General features: G+C 40.5%; 1 protein-coding gene across 1 annotated transcript in view; it reads right to left on the minus strand.

Moving 5' to 3' along the window:
- Nucleotides 1–12,328, minus strand: part of phlpp2 (PH domain and leucine rich repeat protein phosphatase 2) — a 39,391-nt gene extending 27,063 nt beyond the window's left edge. The window contains exons 1-3 of the mRNA XM_056381282.1: nucleotides 11,988–12,328; nucleotides 8,853–9,133; nucleotides 4,702–4,835 (exon numbers count right to left, since the gene is read on the minus strand). Of these exons, the coding sequence (XP_056237257.1) occupies nucleotides 4,702–4,835; nucleotides 8,853–9,133; nucleotides 11,988–12,200 (628 nt within the window). The 5' untranslated portion in view covers nucleotides 12,201–12,328. The remainder of the gene's footprint in view (nucleotides 1–4,701; nucleotides 4,836–8,852; nucleotides 9,134–11,987) is intronic.
- Between the last annotated feature and the right edge of the window lie 380 nt (nucleotides 12,329–12,708).

Genomic DNA, 12,708 nt, shown 5'->3' on the forward strand with positions numbered 1-12,708 from the left:
GGATTTAGTAAAAAATAATTTCAGGTGAATGAAACCGGTTGTCTTCATATATATAAGTATATATTACTATAACTATGAACTGATACATTAATAATATGGTGTATTGAATATTACAAATACAGCAGCTAATATTAGTAGATTATTCAATGTCAATTGAAAGAACATTGAAATATAATAGAATGAAAATTATGGTCTCCAAAAATATCTATAAACTGAGTGTCTTTGGCTTTTTGACCTTTGGACAGACAAAACAAGACATCCGACATCATTACCTTGAGCTCTAAGAAATTGATGTTGATATTTTATTGACTGAAAATAAACTGCACATTAATCAATTATGAGAATTATATAATGATGGTTATATAATGTAATTGATAGGTGCAGTCTTATTCTGAGAATCTAAAAAAGAAATTTAATCTAGAATTCAGAACAACTGTTGATTAACTGTATGACAGCATACAAAATGTATGTTAGCAATTTCACCATCACTTTTCAAAGAATGTCTGTGCACTCAGCCAGTATCAAGAAAGAGTTAGCACCACTCAAACAAAGTGAAAGAACAAAAGAATGCAGAAAGCTTCCTTTAAAATGATTCATCAATGTAGGAAGGATAAGGAAAATTACATTTACCCCAAAACATATAAAATGACTGTTCTTTGTATATTATGGTCAAAAGACTGGAGGGCATTTACACATTATTTAATCTGATTTTAATCACATATGGGATGATTTCAAGGCAACTGTAGAGCACTCATTTGGACAGACTATTCCCTGTATCCCAGAGCTTTTTTGTCCTGCTCAAGATTGCATAGATTGCGTTAGCATGCAGTAGGGGGTCAGTGGAGGCGGAAACACAGTCTGATTTGACTCAGAACAGCAAGCTCTTTTTGGCAACAAATTCAAATTCAACCCACCACCCAGATGCCTCCTCTTGGTGATATGTGTTTACCTCTATTTAAACTTTAAACTTTGTGCAAGTAATTCAAGTCTGATATGAAATACAGCAAGCCTGCACTGTGCAGAGCACAGATGGAAAACACACAACTGAATACTGCTTTTGAATACAGATGACATTAAAACAGACCATTAAAATGGTGGATATTTTTCAGCAGCAGTTAGCCATCTGACTTGAAAACTGACCATGAGTCTAGAGAGAGTCTGCAGGTTTTAAATGGCAAAGAGGAAATCCTCAGGAAAAACAGAACTCCATCACAGAAACAGCATTTTATAAGGAGCTGGCAGGAAACCAGGGAGAGCCCACTCTCTGCAGAGCTCTGTTGCTCGGGGCAATTCTGTGGGAACCCAGATCTGAATAGAATTTCATTTTTCTCTTAAATCTCAGTCTGACTGCTTCTCCACTTTTTGTCCCTATGAACCAATTCTTTCTCCCTTTCAACCATAAAACGAAGAGGAAAACTAGTACTTGGTGTGCACTGTGATGTTAGTCTTTCTGTTCCTCCAGGACATGATTATTATGATAAACCACTGGGCCTCAGAGTTTCAGACATTAGTTCACCGCCCATGTGATCACAACTCAGGACATCCAAACTCCTTCATTTAGATTTAATTTCACTGGCAAATCAGCACCAGCCAAATCAATAACTTATTAGGTGGGTTCACACTGCTGGTAGATGACTTATTTCCCTCTGCTCTGACACTGACAGTGGCCCTGACATGAACTATGCACAGCGGCTTCAGGTCTCTAAGCTCAGAGACAGAGATGTAAGACAGAGATCACACAGGCTGAGATGGAACAGAGCCCAGTGGACAAGCGCCAGAGCTTACGGCAGGCGTTGTCTGTGCTGCAGCTGAATGGGCCGACACAGAGAACCACTGGCCATCAGGTCTCTGCAGTTGTTTTCTCTAGGAGCATTTTCTATTAAGTCAGCATTTAGAAATGTTTACTCCCTTGTCCTTGTTTGTTTTCATCTCATCTGTGCACCACAGCAGGAGGGTGTGTGTGTGGGAAGCAGGGTGGAGAAGGTTCACGATGAGTTTCTTGAACAAATAAGGGGATGTGAAGTTTAATAAATTACCTGCTGCATTGCACTTTGAAAAACTTAATTGGCTTGAGAGAAAATAAGGCCAAAAACAAAACATTGGGATAAATTGGTACGCAGACAAATGCACACACATGCAAATATGCAAATAAGCAAATGAGCACACAAACATATAAAATAAAAGCAAGTCCTTCTCTTTGCATGTAGACCACTGACTTATTATAACAAACCAACCAATGTCTGCTTATATCCCAGTGCCTCTGATTGTTTGCCTATATGAGCCAAGAGGTTTAATGAAAGAGCAAATTTTCTCTTCAGACAGATCCATTTGAATGTTTTTTAGAGGCCTGAAGAGGTAAACCTAACTATTATTTCACAGGAAAAAATATTGGTAGACAGACTTAATATAGCAGAAATGTTTTTTGCTTCTTCTTTGTAATATTGTTAGAGGTTCAGTTCACACTGTTTGCAAAAACATAAATAAAAAAAAACAATATTTCCCTCTTTCTTTCAGGGAATATTTCCTTGACTGAAATATATTCTAAACACTGTTTCTGTGGAAAGACGTGCTGCCACCACTGATTTTTAAAACAAAAACAAAAGCCCCAGAGACAGTTATCCAAAACTTTGTATATAAAACGAAAGGTATCTGCACAACTAGATACCTTTTAATCAACTTGCAATCCCACAGGTTATCTAATAACTACCACTACAGTCCTTACTAATGTGCCACAGTTTTCCTCATCTGCTTAGTCAGATTATTAGCCCTGACAACAGCTGTTAGACAAGCAAGCACCTGAGAGAGGGATCTCAGAATAAGGCTGCTGTTGTGTGTTTCAACAAAACAGCCCACCTACAACACCACTGTGGGTGGGAATGAAAAAGTAGGGTTTTCTTGTGCTAGCCAAAACATGAGGATGACTGGTGAAGCTGTATGACTGGAAGGAAAGTGGGTGAACATACTGAGATGATTCAACACAACCACAACAACCTGCAAACTATACTACCAGGTACTTCTTTCCCAGTTCAATGGGAATCAATTGGCCAAATCAAGTTGTCTTCTTGGCCTTAGCTGGGTATTAAGAGTTCCTGAGTACCAGTCATGCCTGGTTCCTGGTCCTCTTTTCCCATGAGTTAACAAAAGAAGGCAGGAAGTCTCCAAGGGGCCTGGCTAGACTCCGGCCAATGTGGCCTGACTACTGATAGTAGCCAAGATCCGATCAGTTCTTATGTTGGCAAGAGGCAAACAACAGTTTCAGTGGGCACATAAAGACTAGGAGTAAGACTGGGGCCACAGTGAACTTGAGATCTGACAGCTTAACAAACAAACATCCGTTGTTTTACTAAACACATATAAAGACAAAGTTGTATTCATTCTAAAGAGGCTAGCTGTAGTCAGAAAAAACAAAACACAATAGAAAAGCTAAGTATAACCCTAATGTTGTTCTGATGAGCGATGATTATCAAGACTGTGTAGTGTTTACTTGTCAACAAAACATAAAGCAGGACACTATGGTATCATATATCACACAGAAGTCTAGGATTCAAATTTTATGTTTCCCAACTGAGCATCAAAAATGTCAGAGCCCTCACAATTATGTCAGTCAAGTAATATCTTTACAGCTGGGAAAATCTGAGTGTGATCTTGTCGTTTCACATGGCTAAAAAAACAAATTAAATCTTAAAGTTTTAAAGTCTCCTCGTGTGTGCCATGTCAACTAGAGAATCTCAATACAAAGCTGCCGAGATTTGTGTTGAGCATGTACTTTTATTCAATGTGGCAGCATTTGATTGCAGGGAGGGTTGTGTACTTTATGTGGGAGGAATAACATGTGAGCCCTTTAGACGCTGTGGTTTGCTCAGTCTTCCTCTTTCTCTGGCACAGCAGCATGTGAGCAGTTCTAACCCAGAACGCAAGAAGTTCCACTGACTCAGCAGGAACACCAGTCAGTTAATTAAATGGAGACGCATTACAGAACATCGTTCACCATTTACCCTTAATGGCAAATCCCTTAATTGCTGCAACTGTAAGAGTATCATTAGACCAACAAACAGACTCAAAGAAGGACAGCTAGAGATGTCTGTGGGTTTATGTATGGAGTCATACAGTCATGTGGAGCTTGTGCACAGTTCATGTTAGGCCCACTGTCAGTGTCATAAAAATTTGTCACTGGTTTCTCCAAAGAGTCACACCCATTCTGCTACTGGATTAATATATCACACTGACACGGGGACATTTAATCACTCGAGTCCTGGGGTCATGGGAGCATGTTGACAGCAGCAGGTGAAAGGCAGCCCACATGGGGATGTAGGAACACCACAGGATGAAGGATAGTAAGTCACTCATCATGAGGCCATGGTGGGAGTGTGTTTGTGGTACCTCAGGCTATACTGAATACTAGAGGCATCACTATCAGAGAGCCTCAAACAACAACTGCCTTCCCTTTACCTAGAGGAAAGTGTGTGTGCACTGGCACACACACACACACACACACACACACACACACACACACACACACACACACACACACACACACACACAGGATCAAAAGAGGATGTGATAAAACAGTTTTGGAACATTTGACCTCCTGCACTCTGTTTTTAGGCCTTAAGAGGAAGACACTGGGCTCCTACCAGATCCCACTGATCAGCAGCAGATATGGACGATTTGGGAATATGGCCCCTGCGGTTGAGCACTCACCACTGTAGAAACGGATCAAACAGCTGAGGTCTGAGTTGGCTGCTTCTTGTTGCACTCGCACAGGGTCTGCATAGCCCATAGCTGCCAGGTAGTCATACAGCATCTGGAGCGGACGCTCAGAGGGGTCCAGCCTCCTGAAAGACAAAAGACAAGGAGAGGTGGTGTGACAATGCCTGCCACAAAATAGTAACACCAGTTTCTTATACAGGGAATGCATTGTTGCAATTGTGTGCAATTGCAGTGTGCAGTTTTTGAATGGGATAGCAGGAGAGTCCGGGCCAACTCCTAAGAGAAAAACTTTTCTTGCTCAGGAGGTGCAAAGTTAAAAAAGGTAAAAATATAGAGCACTACAAATTTAAAAGGGTGTGTTAATTATTTTAGAAAACAGTGATATACTCTATGTGTAACTGTACAACTAGGCTTCTAATACAATACCTAACTAACAACTAATTACTAACAAATCAAAGCAAATCTGACCAACCAGACTCTAGTGCAGTGACAAGCAAAAAAATCCCTCACCGGCTTCCCACGCTTGAACACTACCAACTAAGTTCAAAGGAGCACCAGCAAAGCTGAAAGTACCACTAACAAGGACTGAACCAGAGTTACTGTTACTACTTTTTGTTTGGAGTTTTATTAAAAGAAAGAAATGTCTTGTGATGTTTGATAGAGCTCAGGATGGTCATTTGGAGCCACAAACTGACCAAACCAAAAAGCGGAAAAAATGTAGTTGTGCAAAATCCTACTGCGCTCAATGTTTTTTTCTCAAACTGTGGATTTGACTTAATCTGAGGAAAAATCATCTCGGTCCAATAATAATCATGTTAAGGGCTCTGGCCGCTGATACTTAACAGGATAAACGTCAACCCTGAAATCCAGCCTGACACAAGTGGCCTTTCACATAAATGCTTAACGTCTGGCTGCATGAAGGAAGTCGTCCAAGCATGACAGCAACAACTTACACTTTTGCTTTCAAAGTGATCAGCTGGAAATGGTCGAAACAAAGGCTTGGGGCATGGTTTCACTTAAGTGCAACCTGGATCAAAATATAATCATCCAAAATAATTCAAAATGGGTGTGGGTTTGTACGGTGTACAGAAACCGACTTGGTTCCCAAGTATAAAAAAGACTGGAGAAGTGTGTCTCAGTATCATCAGGGAATATCTTATTTTTCATTACTTGGCTAGGTGTGAATCCTCAGCAATCATAGATCATTGAGCAAGGTTTCACAGTTTCTTACCATAGGGATCAAGCGCTGAGAGAAGCAAGTTGTTGTTAGCAAATCAAGCGGAAGAAAAGAGAGATTCCCAAATGTGTAAAACGAATTAGATGCTATCCTTGTACTGAATTGGCAGGTACCTCCTGTTAACATCGATAAGCATGCCATATTTGAGTAAAGCTTACAATATACAATCTAAATCACACTATTTGTAGGTAGACAGTATTATCCAAAATGTTGCAGTTCATGTAGGTCAGGTAAGTTTTGAACTCAAAGCAAATGCAATGTTATCAAAAACATCCTTTATCAGTTGTTTGTTTTCTGTTGCCAACGTGAACAATGCGCAGCCCGTTCTATTTATTACCCTTGTCCATCAGGCCTTACACCCAGCCTCTCCTCTTTGCCTTATCAGTGGTGAGCACACAAGATAATGGCCCTGTATCACTTATTTGAGCTGTACTTGACCAGGCTACAGGGGTCACCAGGCCTTCAAACAATCACCTGTAAATGCAAACAATTGGTCAATTGGTCTAGTTCATCACCATGCAGACTGTACAGTAGATACAAGGAGATGTGATTTCTCTGCAGGGTAGCTGGTCTCGCTTTACATTTCAGAGTGAGGAGCTCAGTGATTTGGGAGGCCCATGGTATCAAGCCGCTAACTCCTCTGAGAGGAGCCAGTTGTGATGTCTGGGACATGTCTCCCTTTGGAAGTTTTCTGGGCAGGACAAACTGAGAGGAAACCCCAGGCATACGCAGAACATGTTAGAGGGATTTCACATTCCATCTATCCTGGGGGCAATTATGGGTCCCCATGGAAAAGCATGTGGCAGGGAAAAAGAACACTGGCCTCTCTGCTCACCTTGTTGGCACTGTGACCCTGACCAGGATAAGTGGCTCAAAAATGGATGAATGGAAGGATGGATGCCCACCATCAACTCCATTGCCTCAGTAAATTTATCTTAAAAGGGAGTTAGTGTGACTGAAAATACAATGTTCTCTTAGCAGGAAAGAACCCAGACCAAGTTTTCCTGCAAACAGCATATTACTACAAGCTATAAAAAGAAAATCACTAAAAAAAGCTTCCATCCCTTCCATCATGTCCTTACTTACAAATCCTTCTTCAGTGCTTCTCTCAGTGCTGTCAACAGCTTTGTATGCTTCAGATCCTCATTTATACAGTACATGCATCTATTAGCAACCACACTAATAAAACCTACTATACATAGAACATTTACCTAAAAAGTGTTTATATAAAACTAGAAGTCTCTTTAAAGTCAAACATAAATGGTCCTAGCTCAAGTATTTTCCATAAACATGAAACTGAGTGCATTTAATGCAACCTTGGCTTATCTTTCTAACTATATCTGCTGTCTGTAGGAATTAAATTTTCCTTTGTATAAACAGAAATCATAGTTTTCCTAAGTCTCCCATACCTTGTTTTTGGATGGTGAAGATTTTAATATTGAATTCAATCCACCTGGTCATACTTGCTGGCAGACTGCAATTTAAGAGCTGTACTGCTGGAATATAAACTGGACCAACACAGCCTATCCACAGGCTTACCAAAAGCCTTTCATTTATTACCATTCTGCATTACTCTGCAATGCCCAGGGCTTTTAATCAGCAAAGATATGATGATGGTTCATAGGCTGCTGGTTGGTCATACTATTGTCTACCAGCCTGTAAAGTGATTAACAATTCATTCCATACGTGCTTCCAGCATAATATCTGCAGCATGTTGATGGCATGATCTCCACTATAAGTGTACCAACTGGCATTTTTGCTGGTACCTGACATCTGGGAAGATTTAAAATTTTTGCTCTGTGTCAATATCCCACATCATATAAAAAAAAAAAAGCAGACAGTAAGATTAACATGGAATAAACTATGCCACAGTGATTTAAGCTATAACTGATTTCTTATTTTAGACTCTCCCTTCTATCTTCACATAGGCTTTCCCATGAAAGCAATGTAGGAACAGCCCAGATTCTTTCCTGGTCACAGATCAGTGAACTAGTGTTTTATCCTTTCACAGATAATCAAGGGATCATTTGCTATTTCTGTCTACATATGTTTTCTGGAGCAGAAAGAGGCATATAGTCATGTCCCTGAGGGTATCCTGGGTGAGATCCTGTGGGAGTGTGGAATGTTAAGAAAACTGCAGCAGGTCTTCAGTACTGTGTTTGCGCTCTGTGCATTAGCTCAAGCTTGCTCAAGGTGACATTGTGTTTTTGGTTTTCATGGACAGGATATCAAGTAAATGCCATGGCCGGTATAGTTTTTAATATGATATAAATGAGAAGGAGATGTTGACATTTATTTAGAAATATAATCCTTCTTAATGGCTTATGTTATATGTTACTGTACTGCATTATTCCCGTTTCAGTTGTGTTTATTTGTGTGTCTAATGGAAGAGATGTGCTTCCATTTTAACCGGTGCAGCTGACTAAACCTGCTGCGTAATATCTCATGCTTCGCTTGCACTATACTGGTCAAACCAAAGCATCTTTTTACGCTTCAAGTCAAGTTTTATTTCTTTCACTTTTTTCCATTTCCATGTTAGAACATGATTATACATTAAGCTGTGAGCTGTCAGATGCTTCAGAGTGCACAGCAGTTTGACTAGATACAATGATGACACTGATGCAGGACTGTGGCTATTGGATGTTGGATCCATGCATTTGCCTATTCAGAGTAACTGATGGGTTAACCCACATCACTGTGTTGATCTGAAAGGGGCAAAGGGTATTTGCAATTCTTCTGCCAGGGCCCTTCATTGAGGATGGCACTATTCTCTGAACTACAATTGGTCTCTGGACAGCTAGCCTTACTTTTTAGGATATTTTATGCCAAATTGTTAGCATGGCTTAAATGCAGGGGAAATAAAGTATAACTTTACTTTAATGACTTTAACTTAGTGTGTGTTTACCTGACTAGGTCTCCATGCAGCTGAACATAAAGTCCTTGTCCATCCCTCTGAGAACACAGCTCTTCTACTGTGGTACTGGTAGAGCAGAGCACCAACTGCAGGTCTGTCTGTGGGGTGGAAGAGGCCTGTGGGCCAGAGGCAGGTGGCTGAGGGTCCACTGTCCCCCCATACAGACACACACAGCCCCGCTGGGTGTCCCCCTTTAGCCAGTCCCGCTCTCGTGATCCAAATCTGGTCTTTCTTGTCACACAACCACGACTCCCATTCCGCTTTATGTTGCGCTGCTGACACAGAAAGAATCATTTTAACACACGGATCAATATCAGATACATACTGTACATAACAGCATGTTTAACAGCCACTGGCTGCCTATAGAGCTTGATTGTCACTCAAAATGTATTGATTAACCTCCCAGAGCTGCTGTAGACTTACCTCAACGCAACATCTGCACTGGCAGGTACTGCCCACCTTTTCATCTGTATACAACTGGAATGATAACTATGCTGTGGAATTAAGTGAAGGTGACACAGCTGAAAATTGGTGCAGTGGTATTTGGAGTTATGAAGAAGCACACCTTCCCACGTCTTTGCACTTGGGTAGAGGGATGCAATTAATCAATGTTTTATAATCAATATTCAGTTATTAGCAACTACGTAACTAGATATTCCTGTCTTTACACTGAAAACACTTGCAATTGATTTCCTTTGCAGACTCAACCCTATTGAACTACATTTCCTGAGCAGCCTCTGTTTATAGCAGTAGTACAGCCTGTAAGTCAAGAACAATCTTTGATGTTTTTTTTCATTCTGTTACCTTTCTCACTCAGGATGGACTCTGTCATTACATTACTAACAGGAGCCAGCATATCATGTTGTTGCTGTTTTCTCTTGCTCTAATCACTTGCGGTGATGTTAGCTGGGTGTGTAGTAGCCTAATGTATTTCTTTAAAATTATTCAATGCAAGGCTATCTGAATATTGCATTAATAAAGACAAATGTCAGACTAAAATGATAAAATATCAATAACATCAGCCATTCATTTAAGAATACCATTCACAGGCCTAGAAAAGGCATTAGAGTATGTTACTTGGTCCAAGAGGTAACTATATCTTTCCACTATTCTGACTCTGCATATAGGCTCTTCAGTAAGTACACACACACACACACACACACACACACACACACACACACACACACACACACACACACACACACACACACACACACACACACACACCCTACACTGCTGTTGGGGTTTGTCAATGGTGCACCTTCATCCCACATCTATTCAGAATATTCACAGATAGGATATGAAAGCACAAGTCTGGACAGTATCCAGTTTAGTGGCTTAAAGATGCTATAAATCCCTTTTGCTAATGTTGCCTCTTTCAGTTGTGATATTCAATAAGCCCATGACTAATTCGCTGTTAAGTGTGACATATCAGTATAAGGAAAAGTAGTGTCAAAAGAAGTGTAGTTGCAACTAATGATAAGTTTTGTTTTCATTATGATACGTTTTGTTACACTAAGTTTGTTGCATATTGAAAAACAAAACCCGGTTATAACGTCCCAGAGCCCAAACTGACGCCTTGAAATTATGATGAAATTATTATTTTGTTTTGACCAACTGCCAAAAACCTCTTAGCCCCAACCAACATATATTTGGTATTATTACTTGATTAAAAGATTTAATGATTAATTGCTTATCAGAGTGCCTATCAGTTATTTTTCTTTTGAATAATAGGGAAATCCTGTCAACCAGAAAGCTTATTTTTCATTTTAATTATTTTAAGTACATTCAAATGACTTTAATGTTTACCATTTGATACCCATGTACTTTAAGTTAAAATCATTTTGTTTCTACTCTTCTACTTCTACTCCCAAGGTTAAGAATAAGCTTTTATTTTCACTACTTAAATAAGTCAAAACTGGAGCAGGATTATTCCAGAGGTTAGTGAGGCAATGATTTGACTGGACAGAGGTTAGTTTAAGTCCCACACCTGTTGAAAAATCTGTGGCTACAGTTAAAGTAAACTGCCTACCCTTTCCTTCTCAGCTACTGTCAAGGTGTGTCTGACTGTAACACTGAGCCAATGCTTGCGCAGTGGTTGCCTCCAGTCGATTTCAGATGTAAAGTAGCTGTGTCCCGGTGTGAATGTGTAGCAGGGCCACGCTGAATAACAGCCTGCATGTTCCGTCAACCTACCCTGAGTCAGAAAGCGGTAGATACTGTACGCTGTATATTTTCCTACCCACTGATGAAAAAAGGACATGTGTGTCAATGAATGATGGCTGACCTGGCTCAGTTTTTCAGGTAGCTATGGAGGTCCCTTGTGGACTTAATGATGATGTATTGTGCCTCACCAAATCAACAGATGTGGACATATTCTAGCAAAGACCTCATGGCATTTCCTTACTGATTAAAGATGATGTTAACAGGCATGAAGTAAAATAAATGCTAAACTCACACTGACTGAATTATGGTTTCATAGCCAATATCTATGAGCAGAAATATAACATGTGAATAAAAATCAGCACTTGTGCTAATATTCACTTATTAACAGGGTGACCTATTTTACTTTATGATTTTGATGTGCTTCGTTCAACTACAATAACTGAGTTATCTGAGTAATGCATACACATCACACTGAATAGAACAGCTGATATTCTGTGTGTGGCTAAGTAGCTGCCCCTTGAGCAGCTACTTCAGGGACTTATAAATCATTACACATATGTGTCTTGCCCTAAAATGTCAAAAAATAAAATGTTCAGAGGTGGGCCTTAAAAGCTCTAACAGCCTACAGTGTGTGTGTGTGTGTGTGTGTGTGTGGGGGGGGGGGGGGGGGGGGGGGGGCTTGTGGCTTGTGTCTGTTAATTGGCTCTGGTACATTCCTCACTGAATGGCAATCATCCACAGATCAATCATCAACCAGACAATATCAATCACCTGACATTACAGCCATTACATAATATTGCAAAGATGCGTTTTAATTATCATGCCTCGTTTGAATCACCTACTGCAATGTAAGAAATCCCTTGACATGTAACACAATATAGAGATTTTGTGTCGGGCACTTTGTCCTGTTTGAATCACCTACTGCATTACATGAAAATAAATCCTCTCGTTATGACTTGCCTTTAGCACTCGGATCCCCGTTGCAGCATGAGCTCCCGTACCACTGCGGCTGCCACGACCTGCAGTCTGATTCAGCCCCGCTTGATGGACCACCGTGTCCGGCTGCCTGTCTATGCAAGTCCCGTTATCTCCGACATCACCTCCTTTCTTGATGCCCGTTTGGGTGTTAGTCGCAACGACCGCTGTATTATTGTCTTCGTCCTCCATCGCCATGGATGTGCGGTATTAACAGTGACCAAAACCAAGAAGTGCCGTCCCGGTACGTGACTGGCAAATTCCCACGGAGAGGTGAAAATGCATCCTGTGTCGGTGCAGCGACGCCATATCCAGACTGAACTTGACTGCTGTCAGATAGGCCTGCCGGGCAGCTGATCAATAAACATTAAATGGGCGGGTTCAGAATATTTATTATTCAACAGCCACTGCCCCTTTCTGAGGGGAGAGCCTTATTACATTAATCATAAGGAGAGTGTTTGAAAACTTGACAGTCCTTCACGGAAAAATCAAGATATGCCCTTGTAAGGTTTTGCTACTCGTAGTTTTTTGTTTGACTATATACCTTCTGCGACAGAGTTGTATAGCACCAGGACGGACTTGCAAATTACCTGTTCGTGTGTATATATGTATATAGATGTGTTTATATATATATATATATAGACCCTTCTAGCAGCCTGACAACCTCAAAGCAGCTAGCAAGTTCTGATTTATAAATTAAATTACA

The sequence above is a fragment of the Seriola aureovittata genome, chromosome 1 (assembly GCF_021018895.1).
Source record: "Seriola aureovittata isolate HTS-2021-v1 ecotype China chromosome 1, ASM2101889v1, whole genome shotgun sequence".
NCBI classification, from domain to species: Eukaryota; Metazoa; Chordata; class Actinopteri; order Carangiformes; family Carangidae; genus Seriola; species Seriola aureovittata.